This window comes from Larus michahellis, chromosome 5, assembly GCF_964199755.1.
Source record: "Larus michahellis chromosome 5, bLarMic1.1, whole genome shotgun sequence".
Taxonomy (NCBI): Eukaryota; Metazoa; Chordata; class Aves; order Charadriiformes; family Laridae; genus Larus; species Larus michahellis.
In genome coordinates, this window is record NC_133900.1 from 58,851,175 (window position 1) to 58,878,689 (window position 27,515).

At 39.1% G+C, this 27,515-nt stretch overlaps 1 protein-coding gene across 11 annotated transcripts in view; it reads left to right on the top strand.

Annotated features, from left to right (window-relative positions):
- Nucleotides 1-27,515, top strand: part of PPP2R2C (protein phosphatase 2 regulatory subunit Bgamma) — a 199,009-nt gene that overhangs the window by 123,227 nt on the left and 48,267 nt on the right. For all 11 annotated transcript variants that reach the window (XM_074587542.1, XM_074587537.1, XM_074587547.1 and 8 more), the window contains 4 exons: nt 15,347-15,444; nt 16,041-16,206; nt 20,407-20,519; nt 22,248-22,425. In XM_074587542.1, coding sequence (XP_074443643.1) covers nt 15,347-15,444; nt 16,041-16,206; nt 20,407-20,519; nt 22,248-22,425 — 555 coding nt within the window. The remainder of the gene's footprint in view (nt 1-15,346; nt 15,445-16,040; nt 16,207-20,406; nt 20,520-22,247; nt 22,426-27,515) is intronic.

The following is a 27,515-nucleotide window of genomic DNA, read 5'->3' on the forward strand; positions in this document are numbered from 1 at the left end:
CAAGGGACTGTGAAAGCATCCTCCATCTTTGATTATACACAGCTGGTTGGGATCCCACCCTATGTTCTGGACTGCCTTAACTGTAAAAATCACAGTAGCATTTTAAAATTCCTCATCTGCGTAGTAGCCTACTACAAAACTGAGTGGTAGCTTCATAAAACGACTCTTCTAGGATATCCTCTTGGTTTCTCCCCAGGTACCCACCAGGAGAAATGAGCTGTGAAGTTTGAATGAGAGTTTAATAGGTCCAGGTCCTGTCTGACCAAATGACAGAATGTCAGAGGGGGACTGACAGCTTCTCTCTAATCATCGCTATAAAAGCAAAAGGAGAGAAGAAAGAGGGGGAAAGTGCACAGAAAGCCTGGTCTCTTGCCTAGATTTCCAGATTGCTTAGGGCTTTAAAGGTCAAACCCAACACTTTAGGTTAGTACCTCCTTAATTACTGGGAGACAACCTTTAGAGCACTGTAATAGCATGCTTTTGGCATTACTCAGCAAGCAAGTATCTGCACTCTGCATTAGTTCATGCTTTGAAATGTTCTTGAACTACAGCAGAATATTGGAAGGTCATTGATCTCCCCTTACAAAGGCAAGTAAGTTTTGCCTCCAAGAGAAAAAGTATTTATCTTACTGTGTGTACAAAATACTCATGGTGCTCCCTCATATCGGTGGTCAGCAAAGTCAGGTTAACGCTGCCAGATTTTGTTCTGTGATTAGGGATTCTGATGCAATGGCTGGCAAATTTTCTAGCCCTTTTCTGCAGTTGACCATTGCTGTTCCCATTTGCTCTTGAATAAAACTCAGCATTGCTTTCACATACCTTCTAAGCATATTCTCTGAGAAAACAGACGCCTGAAAATCAGTAAATGAGACAAGAAAACCTTCAATCCATTCAAATAACCTTTTTTGTTTGGTTGGTTAGTTTTTTTTCATTTTGCAGTGGTAAATTTTATATTTTTATACTTATATCTTTTTCTGGTAAGTTACGTTTTTCTACATGAGTTTGGTTTCCTTTGATTACAGGGTAAAATCCTTAATTCTCTGCACTAATTTATTAAATAGTGACCAGCTGAAGTAACATTCTCATTGGCTATTGATTGCTTCCTACTCTCCCTATTACTTTTGTGTATTTGTGGTTTTCTATGTAAATATGAAAATAATTCTTTAGAACAATTTAGAACAATAAAAGATCTGATTTTGTATTCTCGCCTAGTGTGTACATATCTTTACTCATCCAAGTCATCCTGGTCAATGGACAGTCTTTCTGGGTATTCACCTAAAAACTTAAATAAAGCAAGCCTCTGCTTGAACCTTGCTTGTGGTTAGACGTTACTTTGTTAGGCTTGACTTCTAATAATATTCTTTTGTTCTTGCACTTTATGTACAAATTATTATTTTAATGATCCTTAAGTTTAATTTTGTGCAAGTCTGATATGGGGGGGGTTGCTGCCTGTTTTTCATTGTCAAATCAGTTTCTGTCTCTCCTTTTAAAGCCAATTTCCACACACCAGTTCAAATCCCTTAGATCAAGAATATGCTCATTTACAAAGATTATAATTGATTTTTTGGCCCTGTTTTTAATACTTTGCACTGTAAATGACATCCCAGAGGAGAATAATCATCATACAGATGTTTGAAAGCTCCTTCCTGCCGAGTATGGTAATTGAAGTCTATAAAGTGTCATCAGACTGCACGTTGTTTCTAATTAGTACAAAGCAGTTTCTCTTAGCTTTTTATAGTTTTGCTGGCCTCTTTCCTTCATTATTTTACCAGCTGGCTAGTAAATCTTGTCAGTTACAGAAAAAGCAGATGAAAAGCATCAGATTTTTCTGGGTGGTTCATAGTGTCTTGCTTTCCTTTACCAAAAAATACCCATTTTTGTATGGTTTGATGCTGAGTTTCTGAAGCTGTCAGTATGCTCTTAACTCCAACTGGCCAGATACTGCTCTGACATCTTTGAATGACTCTTCATCTCACATCATCAAGAGAAGCATTAGTGCAACAATAAATTTCTTTCCTCGGAATATGGCCTTTATGATAATGATTCTCCTTTGTCTATTTTCTGAAAAAGGAACTTTTTTAGTGACTGCTTGATGGTTGGATGTTTATGGCAGACAGTTTCCCAGGGTATACTTGGAATGCGCAATAGTGTGATGAAAGTGGGCAGATATAAGAATATCTTCTATTGGAAGGAACTCAAAAATCGGTGTAAAATCATTGTGAAGGAAGCTTTACTGCCGGTTTCAGCTTCCCTGTGTGAGTGTACTCAGGATGAAATCCTGAGGTCCTTATTGAGGGCTGGATTGTGCCTCCAAAACTGGACCTCCCTGTGGTAGGTTAGTTTAGCCTGGAGCAGTGTCCCCGTATTTCCTCATGTCTTGCTGCAAGCTTTTTGCCTTAAGTAATATGGAGGCTTGTAGGACTTTAAAAGAGAGATAGAGGTAAAGAATTTGCAGGCCCTGGCTGCTTTCTTCAGGCATCTGTTCCAAGCATACGGAAAACTGAAATAAGAGCTAGTTCCCTTCATGACAAGACTGAGGCAGGACTCCTGGTGATTTTTCATTTTATTTTTTTTTTTAAGGTGAAATTTGTATTTCTCCCTTACATGTTGTAAACGTCTTGGCTGAATATTCAGGTAGCACATCCCAAATCTGTCATGAAGCATTGATTACACAATTTTTTGTTGATGCCAATTGAATGACCTTCCAATAATGTAAAAGTCCACGTTTTGCTTGGAAATTGAGGAGATTCAAGAACACCTACATGAACGGCTCACAGACAATAATTTGTTGAGCTGACATATATTCTAAGGCACCAAATGAAGATTTAGGAGGCTTATTTGATCCTCTCCAAATGACAGCATCCTGAGGAAATTCTTTTGTTTCTACAAAATTTCTATGTTTGAGAAGAAAACAATATGCAACAGCTATAATCTGAGGAAGGCCTGTAGTGTAAATAATTCCAGAGCTCTTCCTCACTGGTTTGAGTGGAAAGGTACTAACAATGTATTTAATACAATATTGCTTCACACTGGACCCTCCAGTTTAGTGCAAAGCGTGTGTAGAAGCAAACCTCTTTCTCACATGAATTAGCTGGTAATTGTGCAACCTCATACGAGGCTATTAACTTAAAACCAGCATAAGTTTGATCTGAGGTCTTTGTAGCAAAGTGCAGTGATGTATTGCTTTCTGAAGTAAAAAGAGTTTATTTGGTACTTTGCTGATAAGTACTGCACCACTTAGGGGATAACAATGTGATATAAAATTATTGTTGTAGTGAGCCAGTTTCTTCCAGGGTTAAGAAATGGTGTCTGGGTCTGCATCAGTCCCCTTCACTGCAGTGCGAGGTCTAGTGGCAACAGCAAGCTGGGGAACATGATGTCTCTCCATGCAACCAGCCTTTGGCAAATTTTCCAGCATCTACTCTGCGGTTCTGACTTGGGTAGAACTTTCCCCTTATCACGGTCCTTTGAACAACTAACCAGTGTGTTTCTCTACTGCTTTGCCTCAGAGAAACCTGTCAACACCTTTTCTCTTCATTCTGTATTTAATGGATATGTCAACATTGCTTAATGCAGGATGGTGAAAAGGTATGTTTTGTAGTTAGCTCTGAACGTGGCGGTGTGTCCTGACAGCAGCGATGTCTCGGGCACAGCGTCACGCTAACGTTATATTGGTTCTGATGCCAATTCAGTCAGTGCTAGCTCAGATATTCCTCTGCAGTGCTCTTCTGCAATGCATAAATACACCTTCGTGCAAACAAAAATTCAGAAGCATCTCAGCTATATATCCATCATTTATAATTATAGTGGGATTAAAATAGACTTGAGGCTTCAGTTGGCCTCATGCCTCAGAACTGCTGTATTGCAGCAAAGGCCGCTCTGCTTTCAGAGCACAGCTATAATTACTGTGGATTGCGTTTTAACAACCGGCGATGATTGCACAGCACAGATTCAAGAATATGGGGGGGGGGGTGTTGAAGCCTTGCACTTCTATCAAGGACTTGGATGTCTAAATGTTATCTGTGTGGGCTGCAAATTAGCAGCTCTCAAACTATATGGCTCCAGGAGGCATGGCCTTGGGGAAGATTCCTGCAGATTCATGAGACATCACCATGTGCTTTGAAGCCTCCTGATCTGGGGAGGCTCCTAAGAAAATTCCTCTAGGTCTATCTTTATAGAGGAGACAGAAATCTGACCTAGTGATGTTTGTTTTTCCAGACTATTTTGGTTTTAACTTTTCATCCTTAGTGGTACGCTGGCAGAAGCTGTATTTTGCATTTAACTTTTTGATGAAGAAGGAATGATTGTGCTTAGTGTTAAAACATGACAGGCTTGAAGCTTTGAACTCCACGTTCCCCAGTTGTGAATGCAGTGGGAAAGGTCTGAGTTCCCACTTGCAATATTGTATTGTCAGACTGGAAAGAGCTTTTAGGGCTGTTTTACATAATTACTGGGTTACCTTCATGCAGCTACGTTTCCTTTGTAGAAAAAATATCTGAAACTGCCTGACCAGCAAGCAGTTGTTGTTTTAGACATTGTCTGTAGCATTTGTAATATATGCTGATCTAGTCCTGTTATCTAATTGGTGTCCTTTGGGACTATCTCAAAACAGGGATGTTTATTTCCTGAGGCTTTTAACAGTGTTTGAAGTTTCTTTATCAGACACAAACTGAGGAAGGTGCATTGATTTTTAATGTCCTCTTTTCTTTTAAGTAATTTTTTTTAATTGAGTAATTATAGAAAAATGATGCATTTAAATTTGAGGATAAATTTATCATTGGATTTTGTATACTCCACCTATCTAGAATTAAATCTTTCAGGGACAGGAGTTCCTCTAGTTCCTGACATAACAGGGTGATTTAGCATGCCCTTCATTTTAAGCATATGAGTAATCCCATCTTTCCTCATGTTTATTTAGTTGGAGATATATATATATATATGTATGTAAAATAAAGACTTTGGCCTTTCGCGAATTGAATCTTATGAGATAAGCTTTTAGACCAAAGTAAAGTTGTGTAAGCCACTACTAAATTTTTATATTATGTTATTTCCACACTCATATCAAGCCTTAAAGCAGTAGGGTTGATAGTGAAGCTGATACAGAACAGTTGTCCTGTTCATTTTTAGACGAGATTAGGAGCAGCCTTTGGTGTTCTATCAGTAGCAGCAACCCCTGTTAACACCAAAAAAACAGATTTTTCTGGTCTAGGGATCATTATATAAACTTGCTGAAGGTATCTTGAGCTTGGCTTTAGTTTACACACTTACGCCAGCCACACTACCTGGATAACTCTGAGGGGTCACAAACACTGATTTCATAGGATGCTGAGAATGGATGTAATATATTATGATGTGCGTGATCTTAATCAAAGAAGTATTAGGCACTCCCAGAAGTCCCACAGTTACATGATCTTGTGACAGACCCACAGGCTAATTCAGAGTTGTCAGCTGAACTGCCTTTGGAGCCCGCTAAGCAAACAGATGCTAATGTTAGCTAAGTATCTACACAGCTTGGCATTGAGCTCCCATGACAGCCAACAAGCTCTGTGTGTGACCTTAGCTTGCTGGTCCACTGCTGGGAGCCACAGAGGAGATGTCCAGTGATGTCTTAAGTTAGAGCTGTACATTGCTCACAGTATTTGGATGTAGTTTATTTGGATCCTGTAGTCAAAGTGTCCGAGCAGTAGATTTAAATACCCTTGTGCATTAAGACTGAGAAAAGCAAATGTGGTTTGTTCTCCCTGTTCTAATTCTACAGGCTCTGGAACCCCCGGCCCCTGAAAGTTGTAGCAGAAAACCCTAATAGTGTTTGACATAGCAGAATGTGAGCGTTGTTGGTCTCTGTGCCACACTGATTCCTATGAGTTGCAGTAACTAAGTACATCTGCCCAGGTAATGGAATGTTTGGGAGCACTGCACCCAGCTGGCACGGAGGACCCAGTCCCTGTGAGGGTGACATTCCACTGTTTCCAAAACATCACGGCTGTGTGTGTGCTACCTGTTGAGACATGTCCCCAGCTTGCGATAACCCCTGAGCCATGCCGAAGTGGCGTTTGGGGGAGAGCAATTTATCACAGCCAAAAGCCTGTCAAGGTCCACTCTTAGCCATTTAACAGTATGCATCACAGCACTGCAGAGCCCAGGAACGTCCTGGAGCTCTCCTTCATTTACTAGCGCAGATACGGCTGTTGTGTCTCTGCTTTCCTTGTCATTTCTCTGTGCTTAAAGACTCTGGCTCTAGTCCAGCTCCTACCTGCTGCCCTTCATGATTTTTAAGGTTATATCACCCCCGCTTCACCCAAAAGCCTGCTCACTCTTCCTTAGTGCATGCTATTGGGAGGCTTCATTTGTTAGGGCTCTGGCAGTATATTCATTTAACAACATGCATACTCATTTGAACTGAATACCGGAATGTTTAAATCACTAGACAAGTGATTAAGAGCTTTATTAAATAGAAATGTTTTGCAGAGCTACAGCCTGGATTATCTGTCCCTTAGTATATGTATAATCAAAACTGCTTCTCTGATCTTGGATAAAAACTCTGGAGGATCTGTTTCATTTTTTCCTGTGCGTAAAATGGGAATGCTAACATTTCCTTACTGACTTCCTTGGGTTGCTGGGGGGTTTAGTGCCCAGAAAGTGCTTTGAACAGGAGAACTGCAGTGACAGAATTACTGAGAGCTTTGCTTCTGGAATTTAATTGCTCAGTTAAGGGGGAAAAAAGAAAAAGTAGTACAGAACCAGCTGGCAGTGAAATTCTATTGAAGTTTGTATGTAATACACGGGAAATAATGTTCGTTTTGAATCTGGTTATTCAGGATTGTATTTTAAATTTTGGATGACTTTTCATTACTCTTTGATATATTTTAAATTAACGATTTTCCTTTAGAATTCTAAATATGGACGGGATTTTTTTTGTTCTTGTTTTATAATAGCCTTTTAGCATAACTTGATGTTTGCTTATTGTAGAACACTGCAATTATTATGCACAAGCATAATCACTTCTGACGGTGAAAGTAAAATTAGTATATTTTAATAATTTGTACACTTTCCATTTTTGGCATTTATTTGCTCCAAAATGAGGGATGAAGTTCAAGGTCTTTCTGTGCTCTCAGTAAAACCCGGTTGCCTAGCATTTTTAACACTTGGCAGCACCATTTCTAATCTGTTTTCTGCTGGCAGCCAGGCTCTGCAGCTCCTCGGTGGGAAGTAACAAGGAGCTGAGCAGAAGCCCCCAGCTCAGGCAGGCTTCCTTCTGTGAGTACCAGTTTAAAGCCCGCTCTGGATGTCGTAAATACATAATGTGGTGTCTGTGGCGATTTTTTCCCTTTTTGCCCTTCAGCGTTGGTTGGTAAAAGGAGTGGACTGGCACGTTTCCTAATTGTGCTGTTTATAAAGTGGAGCATTTTTAAGCCTGTTGCTGAATCCTTAGCTTAGATGACCGCCTCATCTGACAGCAAACACAGAAAGAAAGGAAAAAACCAACGTCCAGCTGCAATTTTTTCTAGAAATATCAGGAAAATAAATTGCTAACCTGTGTTATGCAGGGGTAAGCTGTGAAGAAGCTTTTTGGGGATGTGAAGTTCATAAGCTTTCTGTGAGTTTCTTTATGCTAAAAAAAAGATTGATCTGCAGTGTTTTCTTAGTTTTAAGTGATGTTTTTAAGAAGAGCTATGAGCAGTGTTACCGAATGCCTTAGTGTTACTGAAGGTGAAAGGCTTTCCAGTGAGTTTTCCAGTTTGTTCAGGTTGAACAGGATGGAGGAACCGGTGCTTCCCGGCTTGGCTGCTCTGGACATCCCCAGCAGCCGAGGTACCTGCCACAAGCAGAGTGCCCACGGAGGACTGGGAGCCTCACGGCACTGAGAGCCTGCTCCGTTACCGTGGGTGGTGCAGTACCACTACCTGGGAGCCCTTAAATAGGTATTAAAAAAAATTATAGAAAGCTTTTTGTCAGTCCATGGAGTGTTTCAGATTATGAAGGCACAAACAGTGCACTTAGTGACTTCAGTAAGGATAACATTAATGTTAATTTAGGTATTCTGCAGAACTAACAACTGAATCTTTGCAATGATCTAAGCAGGTCACCTTGAACATGAAGAAACTGAAGTGCATGTAAACCATAGCCAAAATTTTGAGAAATGTGTCCTAATTTTCAGCTACGCCACATCTGACAAATGTTCCTTGACCTTATTTACTACTGAAGTAGTGGGAAACGTTCCATTTACCTCAGTGGGCAGAAGTTCAAATCTTTTTGGCGTCTTTTCCTGGAGGCCTTGTACTCTGCAGGAGGGAGATGGGTGCCAGAACCTCTGAAATGAGGGCTTTAAGATTTTAAATTAGGAATAGAAGTGGGGGGTCACTTCATGAAAGTCTGAATTTTGGTGACTTGTATTCGGTGTGAAGTGTTTTTAGCACAGAGCACAGAACTCAGATAATCTATTTTACATATTTGTGCTGTAGGCAGTTTTTTTTTTTCACATTGACTGTGCTCCAATAGTTGGGTGTCATTTCCTGCTTTTCTAATTTGAGAAATACAGCTAGAAATTAGCATGTGATTAAAAAGCTGTTGAAAACATTTTCTAAGGTCTTGAAATAAATACATTAAAAAAAATTGGAGAAAAACCCCAAATCTATTAAAGCTGGAGGCTAGAAACAATAAATCACAGTAGTCATAGGTGCTCATAGAAGGGGTGCAAATTTTGCTTTTAGTTTTTAGATTCTGTTTCAAGTCAGTTCTCCCATTGAGTGAGCACTGAACCTACATTCAAATGTTCGGAATGGGAAGGTGCTTTCCTTGGTCACTGAGGATACAGGGATGCATGGGCCTCTGAAACTCAGTGGTATCGTGATTGTCTCATGCATCAGCCAGTGCATGTGTAGAATTTCTAAAATCCGAAGTTTGGAGATTAAAGATGGAAAAAAGGGAGAGATCTGCTCAGTGGGTGCCAGGATTTGAGGATAGGAAATTTGTTGCTTCTATTTATTATTTTTTTTAAACTATTATTTACTACCATCCCCAGCTGAAGCATTCGTACTCCAAGCAGCCTTTCAAAAGCTGTTCAGCATTCGACCCTGTGGGTTTGGATTTTGCATTAGGAAGAGATTGTTACACTTAGGAAGAAGGTGCTATTTAGCTCGATAAACTTCCTTGGTTTTGCTTGAAAGGATGAAGTGGGGCTGTGTGGATTTTGCCCTGATAGGGTTGTCCTTGCTAGCAATGAAGCCAGGCAAGGTGTCATTTAGAAAAAAACTCCATGAAGTGTAGCAGACACACATCTCCAGATTTCATTCTGTTACTGATTGATCACTTTGTTACGCCGATCCCTGAAGCACTTCACTATTAGCATCTATGTTCAAAGTTTGGTTTGGCCAAACTGTTGTGTTTTGCATTGCCCATCTAACATGAAACAAATGCTTACTATTTTGCAGCGTAAACTCCATCAGGTTTTAAAGCCACAATAAACGAGAAAAAAAGCAAAGTAAAAGATTTGCCAAGGTGACAGATAATCCCAGGAGCAAAGTGACAGATAGATCCTTCATTTCAAACTACTTACTTATCTTTTGCTGTGGCATTTCCTTATGCCCTTTCATGCTTTCTCATGCTCTCGTGTGTGCATGTGCTCTCTCACGTACACTCTTTTTTGCCCTTTCTCATGCTCTTGCTCATTTTAACGTGTTTGGATGGTTTCTCTCTCCATCTTGTGCATCCTTGCGCTCTCTTTTTCTCTCACCTGTCCTTCTCATATGGCCACCCAACTGCATACTGGCTTTGTATCCTATGTTGTTTTGGTGACTTGGGAGAGGTGATCAGGTAGTTTATGTGTACCAGTAGAGGGGAGTTGGCTTTCTGGTGTGTTGGCTTTTAGTGTTAAGTTTTGGACCCAGCCAGGGTGGGCACTGTGATGTGTGAGACTTTGCATTGTGTTTACTTGAATTTTGAGGGGTGGTTTCTGGTGTCATACAAGCCCTGGATCCAAGATGGTGAATAACACTGCTATGAACATGAGTGAATGTGTGTTACAGTCTGCTGCTTCAAGTAGAAAACTTTTCTGTTGTCAAGGATGTCTCTGACAGCTAGTTCAGGAAGGGATTCATCTGATCCTCATACTTTTGAGGTTTTGCATGCTTTGTTTTCTAGCTGCTTGAGAAAACCTCTGAAACTTCAGCCTAAAAAAACCACGTAGCAGCCTTTTTCTTTCCGTCCATTTTTTTTTCTTTTACTTTTTTTTTTTTTTTTGGTGTCCAAGTCTCAACTAAATTCTGACAACACAGCTCAGTGTAATGGCCTTGCCTTCACACAAGATACTGTAATACTGCTCCTCTTTTATCTACCATTTTTCCTTTTGTTTTATGGCTCTCTTTGTTGCAGGCTTCTCTGTTGTTTCTTCCAGATTATGCTCCTCAGGGACTTTTGTATCAGTATGACTGAACATTGCTTGCAGCCATGCCAGATTGCACTGTGATCTTATTGGATTTCACAAACCAAGGTTAGGCCAGGTCAGAACTTGGTTGAAATAACGTAGACTACAAGATTGCCTGCTAGCCACTGGGAACATGCACAACAAAAACCTGACCTAGATGCTGATCCAGTCAGCTCAGGCTGACAGCGTTGCCATGCTGATTGCGGTGACTGTGATATAAAGGAGAAGTTCTGACCTGTTCTGGCTGGTAGAATTTCACAGCTTTTTTCTTTTTTTTTTTTTTTTGAGAAAAATACTGATGTTAATTCCAGTGTTCTGGCCCATTCCAAATCCTTTAATTCTCTATCAGGATTACATTGCAATTCAATAGAATATTATATTCTCTGATCTTCTTTTCCCTGTGTGGTTGCGTGATGTTGTTTGTCCTCAAAACTTGCTACTGCTGTCCCAAAAGCTGCACTTGTGTGCTGGGGGAAACAGTTTTCAAATTTTCTTTGCTTTCATGATCTTATGAAGCAAAATAAAGTATACCAGAGCCTTCAAATGAAAGGGCTCAGAAAGGTAGAAATTATTAGTAATGGGACATACAGAAAATTATAGTTGAGCTTTTCTTAGAGCTGCTTGAGGTTTCTGACCAAAAGACTGTATGAAGATGTGTAAGTACGTTCAGATTTTACTTCACTGAGTGCATACTAGGTGGACAATGGCATGCAGTTGCTTTAGAGTGCCCCAAAATGATGCAAAGATTTATTATATAGGTAACACTTTTCTAATTATTGTAAAGGTATTTGGACCTGTTTGTGTTACATAGGAATAAACTATTAAAATCCCTTAAAATAAACCTGTAAGAGGCAAGAAAGTGACCATCAAAATGTGATAGTGTGAAATAAAGGCCAGAATTAATTTGGGCAGTGTGTACCAACCTTTTTTTCATCGCACCCACACTGAACCTGAGGGGAGCTGCTGGAGGGTTCGTTTGCCCCCATCCGAGCTGGAACAATATTTGTGAAGCTGAGGGAAGAGCAGTACAATCAGCTAGAGATATCTTGATGTGCCCAGATGTACATGGATAGACTTAGGTCTAATAGAAAAGCTGAATATATCTAGCTAAGCAGCAGCTGTTGGGTACAACATAACCATTAAGCACATTTAAAGAGTGTAAACTGTGAAGCTGCAGCAGAATTAGTTAATGAGGTACAAAAGCACAGAGGTGACTAGGAGTCAGAGAATGAAATACTTTAGACTGGATCAGGAGAAACTTCCTGTCAGTTTAAGCTGTAGAGTAATGTGATGTCTTTCTGTGAATATGTAAAATTAGCCCGGGGAATGAAGTCTGTAATGCGTCTGCTGGAACGCTGTGGCAGGATGTGGAACAGATGACCAGGTGTATACTCCTCCCCCCACCCCCCAGAGTAGTTTAATCTTTTGGAGGTCTTCAGTTTGCTTTTCTCAGTCAGCATCTGTATTTCGAGTGTCCAAGTTTTGCTTTTAAACTGAGTGAAAATGTTGAGCATCATGACTTTTAAATCCAAGTTTATATACATTTCTGCATAGACAAAATGGGGAATTAAAAAACAGAGTAGGAAGATTATTATCGGATAAAAGTTGGGATTTCCAACCTGATTGGAAATGCTTGCCAGTTGACATTGAGGTTACCCATAATTGTTCTTAATAGGTAAATTATCTCTGTCTCTGGTAATCCTAATCGTTAGCGCAAAGCTTGGCACTGCCAGCAGAGATATGGAAGGTGTAGTGCAGAAGAAGGCTGGAAGGAGTCTTTCATCTCTGCCATCCCTTGCCAAGGGCTTACTGTACATGCAAATTTATCAGCTCTTCCATTGTGGAGCATTTATATATCCTGGAGAGGGTGAGACCTGGCAGTTAATTGCTCGGTACACTCAGGCGGCCATTCTCCAATGGAAGAATCTGCAGGGTGGGACCATAGTGGCTGATGTTGCTGCAGCATTAATAAATATGTAGGTGAATGTTCTGCAGAAGGGTACGAAGAGCTTTGTTGGTTGATTCTGTTCCTATCTCCTCTGTCTTAGGAAGAGCCAGCCTGGCTAATCTTTCTTATGAAAACAGCATGACTAATGTTTGCCTGCTAACAGATATGCTGGATAAGGTTTTTTGGGGGAGCTGTTGTTTTCTGCTGTTATTTACAGGATCAATAAAAGTGATTTTCCAATTCAAGGATAATTTTTTTACCAACAAGCTGCGTAGCCTCTAAGGTTGGAATATTGGATCTGCTTTTTTTCAGAACAAGTTAATTTAAAAATGATAGGTAGTCTCCAGTTCAGAATTAGTTTTTCTAATAGAAAGGAGGGATGCATCTGGAAGAAACACCTTGGGGAGGAGAGAATTTTGCCTCAGAACAACATCATTGCACACTGCCCACAGATTCTTAGTGTTTGAGCTGCTTTTCTTTAAACAATAATCACTTAGCCGCACACAGTATTTTAATGACATGCAATACAGCAAAATGCAGAGCTGTTTCATTATAACCCTGGTTCAGTTACTATTGAAGTCTGTCCAAATACTCCTGTGGACTTTACTGGGCATTGGCCGATACCCTCTGTAAAGCGCAATATAATATTTTGTGACCATTGTGACCACAGAGAAGAGTATTTCATGCCATCGTGGAAGTATTCCAGGCCAATAGCAAGTGTATTCACACATAGAAGTTCAAATGCCATTCGTTCCTTTTGCACAGTTATTTTATCTGATTCTGTTGTGACCCGTTGAGAAAATCACATACACGTTACGCAGGCACCCACATACACACACAAATAGACACATATTTTAATAGATATTACATTCCTTCCCTCTGCATTTACTCTTCTCCCCCATTGCATGCTTAAGATAAGAGTCACCATTCTAAAAGGACTGTCATTACGAGACTTCTGCAGTTCTGGTTGGGGTAAGATAAACTTTAAATGAGTAAAATCATGCAGGTATCATTTTATAAGCAGGAGCTCGCACCTACTATCAGTATGAATTTTGCAAGATAAGAACAAAATAGCCAAGAAATGTTCTTCGACTGGAGGCACTACAAATGAACTTTACATGCCAGGAAAGTTGATTGGATTTTTGCGTTTAAAAAAAATTGCAATTTTAAAAATCAAACTCAACTCATCCCAAGCCCCAGAGAATCACCTACCGTAGGCAGAGTCTTTCTACTCTTACTGTACTCTAATAAGACTAGGGCTTTTGGGATTATTACCTATAAAATACACAGTCTGTGGAAGTCCACGTAAAAATCAAATGCCATTAACTTTGAGAAGGCTTGGGTTCAGACCCAAAATATTGTAAGTCATCATGTTCTATTTTTCTCAGAGAATCCATACATTTTTATCCAGCAAAAAAAAAGAATGACATACACGCTTTATGATTCCCCCTTCCTCCTTTATACATGTAGTGTGTGGAGGAAAAAAAGAGGAAGGTTGGTTGGTTTGTTTGTTTGGCTTTGTTGTTGTTTTTTTTAGACGGAACAATTTGATGGTGAATATTTCTTCAAAAAAAAAAGATATTTTTCTTTACCATAATTAGCGTATAGTTTTCTTTTTTTAGATGGTGGCTTGTTTATAACATTCCAGTAAGAATCTGGCTTTTGGATGGCTGTGTTGCTGATGAGAGCTACTGGCAATAGAAGCTTTCTAACACTCAACTGCTAGTTTATTAAAAGAATAATAGGAACAGATGTTTTCAATTCATAAAATGTATCAAGTAAATGGTACATCCACTTGTTATTTCAATTCCTTTGAATTTTAGTGAACTCATTTGGGGCTAGGTTTTTAAAAGAGCTTAGCCCACTGTTGCCTCATTGTTCTCAGTATAAACTGATGGATGATGAACGTGTTTGAAATCCACAGCTTTTTATGCCTAAAGGGGAGCTGCAAACTACTGACGCTTCTAAAAATCTGGCCCATGTTTCCGATGAGTGAATACTGATCATTATAGAGGATTCATATATGCAATCTCTGAGTAATACCCTGCATTTGCCTGTGATTGTATGTATGATGGCTTCTTAATTTACTCTTGCACTAGGCATTTTAATTTAAATTATGCTAATAGTGTAGGATTAACTGTGGATTATGATTCTAGCATTTACTGCCATACAAGCAGAAGGACCAGTTCTTTGCTCCTACAGTCTCTTTCTCCCTTCTCATCCTGATGTATAGTAATTTGTACTCAAGACTGGCCTCAGGTTTTGATGAGGTTTCTTGTTTAAGCTGATGCAATTGCTTAGGGAAAGGGAGTTGCTGAAAATTAGAAAAAGAAGAGACTGGGATCTTTTTATCTTCTGATGACACATTTTTATGGTGCTGAAATGATTTACCAAAAACGATGATTTGAGTGGGCTCTTGCCAGCATTGCACAGTGAGCAATTCTGGTTTTGCCTTCATTCCTCTGTGGTAGGACAGGCTACATGTACTTTGCTTTTGCACTCTTGGCTCAAATACATATTTAAGAAAATAAATGTTAGGGGGTTATATTAAAACTCTCATAAAGGGTGAAGAGTAAATAATACGTACAACAGGACTGAGATGTTATGTTGATCCTTGCTAGAGGAAATAGCAGGAGGCCAATGCCATTGCTGTCTCCAATACTGGAAAAAGCTTTATAGCAGCCTGAGATTGCTCTTATTGAAGCATAACCTCTCCAGAGATCTCCTCCACTCCCAAACTGCAGATGTGCTGGAAACACAAATTTGCCTCGTTATGTTTGCACTTGTTTCATTGTGTAGCAACCTCAGATTGTAATGGCATGCAGCCTGTTTGCATTAGTGACTTGCTGTTGAATTCATCTGTATTCCTTCAGATCCCTCATTTGTTGCATTTTTTGTGGAGTGATTGATATTTCTAATGGCTTTGTGTTGTAGTAGCAGTCTAAAATTTGCCTTTTTTCTCTTTTTCCCTCCAGCTGATATTATTTCTACAGTTGAGTTCAACCACACTGGAGAACTGCTGGCTACTGGTGACAAGGGGGGTCGGGTTGTTATATTCCAAAGGGAACCTGAGGTATGTGAGTTACCAATGTAGTCCTTAATAGCTTGCTAAAACCTGGCCTTATTTTTAATACTTCAATTGGATCTAACTAACAAACTTGTTTATAATCTAAAGATTTAATAAAACAGGATGTCACCCCTTTGGAGAGGAAGTGAAAGAGGGTAAGCATCTTCTACTTGGTAGTTTACTGTCCCAAACAAAAATGCTTCAGTGTTAAGAAAAAAGAATGTTATTTTTGGTTTACTTATACATTGTTGTAATAGCTTTTGCCTGTTTGATGGAAACATTCCATTTAAAACAATGCCTTTGCTGTGATACCTTTATGTTTCACTTCTAAATTCAGTCCATCGGCAGTATCTTTTGTAGAAAGCTTTCCTGAATAGTTGACATCTCTTCAAAAATTCTGCCTTTTATTAAACGTTGCTTCAATACTTAGAGGAAATTTCATTCCGGTAGAAACAAATCTGTCAATATCATGTTTTAAATGAGAAATTAAATTGCATTTTCCAAATTTTTATATTTATAAGGCTGCTTATACAGCTTTCCTAAGAGATGGAGATAGATTGTTATCATAAACCACATTTTTTTGTTGTTCTTATTCTCCATAGAGTAAAAATGAGCCTTACAATCAGGGGGAGTACAATGTTTACAGCACTTTCCAGAGCCATGAACCTGAATTTGATTATTTGAAGAGCTTGGAGATAGAAGAAAAAATAAACAAGATCAAGTGGTTACCACAGCAAAATGCAGCTCACTCACTTTTATCAACAAATGGTAAGATAGATGAGAGTATACAGGACATATCAGCTTTTTGCTTATGTGCATTTTTGTGCTGACTGTATATATTTGTTGATTTTAATTTACTCTTTTAGTAATTTCCTCTTACAGAGTTTACCAAGACTGTCATAGTGACTCTGTTCTCTGTTATTTATGTATTTTATTCATAGTCATAGGGTTTTTCCTATTGACTCTCCATAGACATTTAGAAAGCTATCCATTTTAGCTATTAACGTTCAGCGCTATCCTGAAATAAATTTTGTGACAAGGCATCACCTTACTCAGCAGCTGTGTTTCACTGGGGATTTAGAATTTTGTCTGCTGTATTTGTCATAACTTATATTCTTTGTAGATGTGTAAATGAATGTAGGTGAGAGAGATGAATTTCTTTTTCTTTTCTTTCATTATCATCAGAATGGTTTATTTAAGTTCTAAAGAGTTAGACAAATCTTTGGAAGGCAGTAGGAATAATAATAATAGGATATTGATACCGATTCATCTTTCAAGCATGCTTAAGGCCTGTTGATTAAAAAAATGCAGTCTTATTGCTAAGAGGGGATATGCAGATACGACATAGGGGGAAGAAAATGAATGGAGCCTAACATGTACAGGTGTCATTTAGGAACCATTTCAACACCCACAACCTTTATTTCTGCTGGTGATGCATGAGACAAAAATATCCCATTTTATATCTGAGGTCTCACTGTAATCAGACAAGAATTTTTCTTGTAGAAGTTTGAGCATAATTGGGAATTGCTGATAGAAAAATAGTGTAATCTCACATTTGGGAATTGATGCTTTAGGGCAAAGTGATTATTTCTAGTTAAAATCTATAGCAATAAATAATATTTACATTAATTCACAGTAGATAGCAAATTATTTTATGTTTTGTAGTCTGTTTTCCTTACGGTTGTCTTTTGACTTTTTTGGGGCGTTGTTGCAATATTTGAAATGAAACATATCTATTATAGCTAGGTGATTTGTGCTAGTTTATGATTAGTCAGCTAATTATGAAGTTTAGGAGATTACTGCTGCACTTCTCCCTTGGTCAAAATATCCCTTCTACTTCAGATAACTTTAACTAAGAATGGCTTCTTCCAAGTGCATGATACAAAAGTAGATTATTAAAAGTACGCTTCTCCCTTGTAATTTTAATGTTTGGTTTTGGAAACACCAAGGAATACCACCAAGTCCTCAGATACACTGCTTTTACGGTTGGCTTAATAGACCTTTATATCAGTTTTCTGGTTGATACTAATATGGGAGGGGAGAAAGGAAGAAATAATCAGTCTTAGCGTTGCTATGGGTTAAGCCAGTTGCAGCCACCACTGAGCAAGCGTAGGACCTGGAAAAATACTTCGGCCTCTGTTTTCCCCCCTTCTTAATTCTTGAGCATCGTGGCAGACCTCATTATGATGAGGAGAACAGAAGTGGTGCCACTGGCATAGCCTTTGGATGGATTCTGACTTTGAATTACCAAACGTTTTTTGTGTGCCAAGGAGGATTCCTAGCTTCCTGGCACAGCAGGGTTGAAGTCTGAAGATTCACTGCTTGGCATACTCTTAAAGATAGTTTTAACTTTAGGATACGGAAGGCCCATGTTGAATTCCTCGCTGATTCACAGGTTACCTTTGAGAAGTCATTGACAATGTATATCAATTCCATGCCTGTAGAATTTTCCCTAACTTGTAGAGTATGAGGGCATTACCTGTCACACATGCTCATATTGGGCAGGTTGTAGAAACATCTTGAGTACTGGTTTATATTTATTAATTTCTGAGCCTGATGTTTTGATGCGATTTGTGATGTTTTGCTCTCTGGTGGGTTAGGTTCTAAAGCAGTTTTGGTCAGAAAAATAACTGTGAAACAGCACCCTTTCTTTCCGCAGGCACATGGACAGTGCCCATTAAATTTTCTGGGAGGAGCATCCCTCTGTTAGGGAACATGAGAGAAGAGTCTGTCTAAATCTCACCCTCAATATATGAGACTTGACAAGTCTGCACCTGCCCAAATCTTTTTCTGTCCTTCTAAGGAAAACTTTTGTCTGAAGCTGTTCCTGCACAGGTCACCTCTCTCAGAGGGGATCTTGATTCCTTTCCAGGTCATACGTTACCAACAAGTGATCAGCTAAGTTTTGATTGCAGCCTCTTAGTTAGTGGAAGCAGAAGGAAACCACTAAGGCTTTTGAACCCCACTGTGGATTTACAGTGCTTGCAGTTAGCAAATTTCTGGTTTGCACTGTAAACTGAACTGATTTTGTAGTATAATAATAAATTATTAGGATGCATTGGTACCTTTTGTACCAGAATATATTGGGGCCACTTTCGATGTGAACTGCATCGGGTAGATCAGAATTTGTCCCATACAGATCCTTTCATCTGAGGATTTATGACTGCTTACCAGACATTAATTAATTTAAACTTCACAACACCCTTGAGACAGAATGAATACTGAACCTCACAGAGATGTTTCTATATTTTGCGAAATGTAAGCGTGCTTAGAATTTCTAGGGAGTTTTTAAAGTCCAGAGGCAGATGAAGGAGAAGAAAACCAACACATGTAATACCCTTAACTCTGATAAAATAGTTTTCACTCAGTAACGGGATAGGTTTATCAATAGCAGTCAAGTCCAACAATGGAAAATTGTTTGTGTTTTTTCTTATAATTCATTTTACAATGCTGTATTTATAAATTTTAGAATAGATAAGCAGGAATGCACTATTTACATGTAATAAAAATAAAAAGTGTATGACATGGCCTATATGTATTTTTAGTAATTAATTAATGTGACCAATACAAATGAAATGTATTGAATATCTAAATGGAGCTTTTTAGTTGCAGATTGAACTAACCTCTTGTTCTGTAGATTTTAACAACTGTAATATTTTTGTTGCTTGCAAATTAACACATCAATATCGTTAGGAGTTGCATAATAGTAAAAACACTCAGAGTGCTGGAGGGATTGATTTTGAAATAAAAAAAGGTCAAAGTTAAAGTTGCTATAGAAATGCAAAGTGATTCATGTATTCCTATCCTGCCTTTAAAATTATTTGTACTAGCATTTGAAAAGAGGTATCTGGATCAGCCAAACTGGGGAAAGAATTATGCTCTTTGATGTACTTGGGGAAACAGGGGTAAAGGAAGAAAGTGGGACGAAATCAGAAATGATGCAGGAACTGAGGTCAATGAAAGCTGTGGTGGCAGCTGAAGTGCAGAAGCTTTGGAAAGGCTTCGGCTGCTCCATGAACAGATGAATGAAACAACCATTAGAAGCTCGGGGACAGATTTTTTGCAGGAGAAGAGTTGGCATTGATTTTTCAGCCTAGAGAGTGTTGGGGTTGGCAGGCTGGGTGCATGACCAGAGTGGGAGTGGACAATCAAAGTTAGAGAAAACTGCATTTTCAGCTACTACAAAACCAAGGACAAACTCCATCTGTAATGTTTCAAACTTATATTTGTTGGCTTCAGAAGCTCTTTGCTAAATAAGAGGCATGCTTACTCTATCAGCATATGCTTCACCCATCATGAAAAAGGGCAAGTTTAGATTTAATTCCATTCCATGTAAGATTTAATATATTTTTCTCCCCATTTCTCTCTCTTACCCTTACAACACAATTCTCTCAGGTTTTTTTTTTTTCTATGTTATTTCTCAGACACTTTCCCTTAGGAGGGAGAAATGTCTCATTTTTCCACAGCCTTACATTTGCTGGAGCTCCTGGTGTTACACCAATACACCACTGCCCATTCCCACAATGGGCTAGGCAGGTATCATTGGTCTGACTGTCCACTCTATGCTCTTCTTGTGCTGTTTATAAGTAACCTAGAAAACTGGTTATAATATCAAGATTATTTCCTTGCAAAGTCAAATTGTCAAACTGAAGTTCAGCAGTGAGCATTGAGTGTTTTTGGTCTATTCCACCCGCAAACTGCCAAGTTGGATCCGAGAGCAGCACATGCTCTACATGGTCTGTCAGCTGCCAGGAACCTCTGGCTCGTTTTGAAGATATGGGATGTGCTTTATGAGTATTTTTTCTGTTGGCAACATTTTCTGGATGTGCAAAATTAAGTGACCCAGACTGCTTCAGCGTGGGACTTGTCTAATGAAGGTGTAGAAACTTCATTAAGGAATATATTGTGAAAGGTGAGTAACGCATTCAGAATTCATATGCTGACAGTTGTTTGTTTTTTCTTTTAAAGACAAAACAATCAAGTTATGGAAAATTACTGAAAGAGATAAGAGACCAGAGGGGTACAACTTAAAAGATGAAGAAGGAAAACTTAAAGATCTTTCTACAGTAACATCACTGCAGGTAAACTGCTGTCATTGTCCAAAATCCAGTTGTTTTCTGTGTGAAGAAGGTAGTCACGGGTGCTAACTCGGTAAGAGATGTAAATATGTACCTAATGATAAGCATATGTATGATTATTCTCATTGATGTTTTAGCTGACCGATAACGGTCTTGAATATGTCACACATTTTCAAGTCACAAATACTTTATTTTATATAGAGAACAACGCAAATATGTTTAGAGGGTTTATGTCAGTTTTATTCTTCCTGATAAAATTCTATCAGCATGACTTAAAGTGCTTTCACACGGGATTATTTAGCCTGGTGTGCTGGAAGCAAGAATGCAGAAGCTTGTAATTAATATTAAACAATGTTCTTGCCTCATTCAGAGCAACTGAGTTAAAGACAGTACACCAAATTTCAGTCTCATCTTTATTTCAGTAGTATAAAAGAATTATCTTCTGTCTATCTGAAGAGTGGGATTTGCAGTAGCCTGTGCTCCAGTGAATGTCAGGTTCTGCATTGCTGAACAGACGCAGTCACAGAACTCATATAAGCGTGTATGACAACGTAATAGATTTTTGCTCTCACACTTTAATGGCTGAATCAACTCCAGGTGTTTTGGCAAAAGAAGTGGCTAAAGGTTAGAACTGAAAGGCTACGTGGTGTAAAAGCTAGCATTTCTTTATTACTAAAAGCAAACAAACAACCCCCACCTGCAAACCAGGCCAATATTGTCTATTATGAAAAAAGCCTCCAAAGTGTAAAGATATCTATATTAATGGAATATTTATCCATTCTGTATGATTAGGCAAACAAAACGATTCCAGATTGCTTATAGTCTGAGAATTCGAACACTGAGCGGACTATTGTTTTGTTCCTTTAGTGGCAAGCTAAACTCAAAGCTTTAACTTCTTATGGTTAAGTTCCTCTTTAAACTATCTTGTGAAATGATGTATGATGTATTGTTTCTGATGCATGTTCAACAACATCAAATAGTCCCAATCATGGACCACAGCCTTACAGCGTTTAATGCTTTAACAATAGAGAATAAATTGACAGTGTCTAGTTATTGAAGCATGACACTGAAGTGACACACAGGGAAATAACAAGGGCGCAATGATGAGTGATAGTCTGTGGTCTTGGCTTTTCAGGAGTATGTGTGTAGGTACGGTATATACATGTTGGCTTTGTTTTCCAAGACTTTATTTATATATTTTGCTGAGATGATAACCTTTTCACCACTTGACTTTTTTAAAATAGAGACATCAAGTAGCAAAATAAATAGTGTAAGTGATTTACAACGAACAGCAAACTCTTTGGCAAAAGCAAAATACTGGGACTTTGCTGCTTGTCAGAGCCAGAGCCTCCTGCATATGTGGGACAGTAGCTCCTGCTGTAGGACTGGCCTGTTCTGGGGTAGCTGCCAGTGCCTCCCTTTCCACAGTCCAGGCTTTCCAGTGCCTCCCTTTCTATACTGCAGGCTTTCCAGTGCCTCCCTTCCCACAGTCCAGGCTTTCCATTGCTCTGCCTGATTGTCCATGGTTCTCTTGTCTCTCCCTTTCTCCCTTGCAGGGTTGGCCTTGCCCAGCAATTCATCCATGGGGAAATTCAGCTTCCATACACTGTGGAGAAGTTTGTAATGTTACAGTCTTTGAATGCTCGCTCTCCATTGAAACTCTCATCACCCTGGCAAAAATAATTTAAAATTTTATTCCCTTTCTGGTTTGTGTTTTGGTTTTTTTGGCAGGTGCCTGTATTGAAGCCTATGGATTTGATGGTAGAAGTCACTCCACGGAGAATCTTTGCTAATGGTCACACCTATCATGTCAACTCAATATCCGTCAACAGTGATTGTGAGACATACATGTCAGCGGATGATCTCAGGATTAACCTCTGGCATTTAGCAATCACAGATAGGAGCTTCAGTATCCTTTATTGTGGTTCCTTGCTCAGTGTTGATAGTATTAGTGGGGCTTAAGAGGGCTGTTTTGAAATATTTTTCTGCAGATTTTAAAATATACCTTTATTTATCAGAATCTCTGCAGTATTTGTAACAGAAAATGCTCAGATATCATGGGAGACAGCTAAGGGGTTGCAAAAATCAGGGAATTTTATGTGAAGAATTACAGTCTTGGAGTTGGTTAATGACAAGTAAATAGGAAATAGGAAAATACATACCATAGGAATGGTAACTGTCCACCTGATTAGAATACTCTGTACTGTTATTTCCTGAAGACATTTCACACTGAGCTACTCCACCTTCTTTTGCTGAAAGGTTAGTCCTTACCATGACCATGCCCCCTGTTCTCCATCACCCTGCTTCCCAGAACCCTAATGTCCAAGAAGTGCACGGTTTGGGGGGTAAGGCTCAGCTGCTTCATGTGAGGAGTTATGTCTGTGATTAATGCAGTCATTGCTGTAGCAGGTGCTGGCATCATCCTGAAAGCTGTGTTGCGGGATCATTCTGGTCATCTGTGAGGCTGCCCCTTGCACTACAATGGGGTGGCTTGGAGGAGAAGCGAAAGAAAATGTAGCCAAGAAAAGTGATTGTCTGTGTTTTTCAGAACATAAAAGGGCCACTAAGAAAAGAAATAGGTTATGGGGCCAGCTCAGAATGTTGTGTTCCTTTGGTGATTTCTTTTTAAGCATTTCAAAAGGAGTTAGAAGCATATTTCTCTGTGGATTTGTATGAGGGACTATTAGATGTCAAAGTGAAGTTGTCCTACTGGGGGCAAATTCCTAAAAGAAAGCACCAGTGTGACAGGGTGTTCTCCCTGTCTCTGGTGGTTGTTTATATTTCTTCCTTCGTAGGCCAGATCATCTGTGGAGCTTAACCCAGGCTTTGCTAATGTGACAGGAAACATTTTCATTAAATCAAACAACTCTGTCCTTAAAAAACTGCCTTTGCAGGATCAAGTGACAGATGCCTTTACCCTAGGGATTGTAGGGAGTACCTCCTCAATTTATTTCCAAATTCATCTTCTTTTTCTGTCTTTCACCTGTCTAGATTAAGCAAGTTAAATGGTGCCCTCTTTAATGTTACTGTTTATATAGGACCAATTTATATGTGGTTCATCAAAGTCCAGCCTTCGATATCCAAGCAACTGTACTTCCATTCTTTAGTAAGAGAGAACAGAGTGGAGAAAATTGTTTTCCAGCATGCCTATGTGGAGTAGCAGCGTGGTTTCTGACAGTGTCATCCTCGCTATAGCTTCACCCGACAGTCTTGTCCCTATCCTGGACACCTATATACCTGGCAACTGTCTGTTCTTCTCTACTGTGCATTGTCCTCTTTCTTCTAAAGCAAAGCAGTGAGTGAGACCAGGCACAGCAATCTCTGCATGTCTGTGTATGATAATCAGATCACATTCCAGAATACTTACACAAGATAAGTCTTTGTTTTTGGCAGTCCCTTTTATTGTGTTAAAAGCTGTTTTATAAACTATAGATTGCCAAGAGAAATGTTTCTGACCAGTTTTAAAAACCCAAATAAATAGTTATTACAGTTTGTGAGCACAACACGAGGTTTTATTGTCATTTGCCACGCTAAGAGCTTACTGACAGAAATATCAGCCCCAAATGAGTTTTTAAACCCCCAATATGTGTAAAGTCTTGAAAAGAAAAGGCTTACTAGGGGAGTATTGATACAATCAGAACAAAATTATTGTGAATATGGTAGTGTAAAACAATTCTTAGCATTTATGCAGAGCTTTTTATCTTCACATCTTTATATATGTTGATCAATTTATCCTTACAAAAGATTAAGAGGCTGGTAGATAAATGAATTTGTCTGCCATTTTGTGGATGAGGAAATGGAGGCAGAAGATGTAAAGAAATTGCTTATGAAAGCTATACATTTCATAGCCCTGATTAGCAACATTTCATTTGCCCTTTGTATGGAAACACTTGTATGTAGGCTTCAGAAGTACTTGGCCTCCAATGATATTTCAAATTCTAGCAATATACTAGGAAAGAGCTGAAAAACAGACTTGCGATTTTCAACTGCTACCATATGTCTTGATGGAAAAGCATGGACAGCAAAATTATTTGAGATTGAATAACCGTTTAGGATGTTAGTGCTTCTACTCCTGCATATTCAACTGTTGTATTCACTGACAACTGCACGGACTCTGTTTCAAGCATTAGCACACTCCTGTCGTTGAATATTTACTGATAAAAAGTGGTTTAGAGTTTGTGATTGAATCATTGTTTTAACTCTTAAAACATGATACAATGTATAGTAGCACGCTCAATTTCTGAGTATGTTCCAAGGGTGATGATGAGGGGGGAAATGAAGAGTGTGTTTCTGAGGTTTAGGGTAGGAAACTTTTCCTGTATCTGAGATGGTGGCTTTGGGATGCTTACATGGGTGGCTTTGGGATAACTGGATTTCTGTCCTGGATTGGGATACAGATATTGCTGCTTCTTTTAGATACACATGAATGAACATCCGTGAGAACTGTGATGAGAGAGTTTAGGCAGTGATAGGAATGAACACTAGGTAAAGGGATGATTGATGCTAGGGGCAACCTGTTCTTGCTCACCTGGCAGTAGATTGACTTTTGTGGCTGGATGCCAGTATGTATTCAAGAGAGCAGACTGAGTTAAATAGGCTGTGTCCGTTTGTCACAGACAATACAAGCTGTCTCTGTGCTCAGTTGTCCAAGACAGGTCATCAGGCAGATTACTTTTACTTAATTCTTTGATAAACAGAAAAGTTGAGATAAGCATTCCAAAAGAAGGTGAGGTAGTTACAGAATATTGTTCGTATTGGGGAATTAACTGGGAGGCCACAATAGCTGGAAGATGGGGAGATAAGTAAGTTAAATTTGCATCTGTCTTTCCACAGGTATCTTTTTGTCCATGCAGAGCCCTGTAAGACATTGTAAAATTCCAGGGGCACGTTTTCCACTAGATTCCAACATTTGTCCCATAAAGAAATTGCATTTCTGTCCTACAGAATACCCAGTTCCATAAAACTCTCCTGGAATTAGATGAGCTTCTGGGAAAAACATTGGGTGTGCCGATTGCAATTAGGACTAAAGATATTAAGATGAAAAAATTCTGCCAAGCAAACAGTTTAAATTATAAATGAATGTTGCTGGGCTTGGTGCCTTCTGCAACACACTTAGGGGGGACAGGCAGGAGGGGGCTCAGGCAGTTTCAGAAATGCTTGCTTCACATCTTTGCAAAATGGAAATGAAGCATCTTGCTGTTTGACATGCAAGGCTTGATTCCTTGAAATACATGTTTAAAACAATAAACAGAAAACATTTTGGTTTGAAGTGGCATTTGTTAATAAGGGATCTGTCAGGGATGTGTATTTGACTTTCTGCTTTCCCTCAGAGGCAGCACTGCTACATATAATGAACTACAATCTGTTTACCCAAGAGGCTGCTTGTGACAATGACACAAACAACAAATACAGTGGTAGAGTTTCTGGACATTCAGCTCATGTTTGACCGTCTTTACAAATTGCATGGGAAATGCTGGAGAAAGAATGGATCAGCAGCAGTATGCCAGGGTGTTTTTCAAGTAAAGTATTTTGTCTTGTAGAATTTTATTTGAGAACAGTTGGGTTATAATCATTATTTTAGCAGTTTTACAAATCACTGAGGACTGTTCATTTCTTTGAAAATGAAAACACAAAGCAATGCAGATCTTAAGTTAATTCTCTTTCTGTCTCCTTTGGAAAATGTTTTAAATCAGCTTTGCAGAATTTGACCAGAATATTTGCCTTAGGTAAAGCCTTAGGCAAATAAAATACAATTAGTGGTTTTCTGGTTTGCTTCTGTATTAGCATAAACACTAACTGGGGTAAAAAGCAGGCAAGTAAGTTTTATGCTATGTCTGTGTAAATTGTCATGAGGAATATGCAAGACTTCAGTAAATTGCTTCCCACTTGCAAGCAGATCTGCTCAGTATCAGTCGGGCAGGGGAGGCAAGGGAGAGGAGGAGGTGAGAGAAGAGGAAGGGGGAAGGTCAGCTGGTAAATAATTGCACATGTGAGGCTTTTCTTCGCTAAAAGGTTTAATGTGTTTGGTTGTGTTATGGAGAACGAGAGTCGGTGTCCTTAATTATGGATGAGACTCCTCACTGGAAAAGAAGTGAAGTAAAGGTTACTCTATTTGTTAATGTTTGGTCTGAAATGGCTTAGCAGTGTTGCCCATAGCTTAAGCCTTTAGATAAGTCATCTTGGGTGCAGTGAATGAGAAAACAGGACTGCTGGAAGCATACTGATAAGGCTTACTTCATATCAGCAGCAATCTTTGGACTATCTAGCTGTACTAAATATTCTTTATGAGAATGTATTGGGATTGCTCACAGAACTATGTAGCTCATAGCACTTGAACTCCCTTCATTTCCTGGTAGCGCACTATTTCACTCTAGAGGCTGTCATGACATTGCTATGGAAACAACATCACCGTTTCCAGCATGTACTCATCTTGAGACTCATCTTGACTAAAATACTCATTTCTCAGTCAGATCGATATAGTCCAGGGTTATCCTGTTTTAATAAAAAATTCCTTCTTCCGTGTCCCAAAAGTGTTAAGCTAATTAGCAAATCACCATAGGGCCTTCTTATAGTCTAATGTATTCCAGTATTTGAAGCATATCATGGATAGTCAGATTGTTAGGCACTGTATCTTGGGGAAATTAATTTACTTAAGAAGTAAACAACAACAAAAAAGAAAATAAATCGAAAAGCGAAAATAACATGGTACATTGATGGAGACCAAGTCTGTGGCAGCCCATTGTGCACCTGAATATAGTGCATATATAGGGCATATATTGTGCATATATAGGGCATATATAGTGCTGTGGGAGCAGCCCCCAGGCTGGGGAAGATAGCTAGCCTTACAAAATCCCTGTTACATGCATCAGTGCTAAGCATTTGAATGCTAAACTGAAAGCAAATCTGCAGTATTCTCTTGGCATTTGGGGAGCTGTAAGCTGGCAAGTTTAAGCCCTTGAGTGTGATAAGGTTGTTTCTATAAAAATTCCTCAGCCAGGA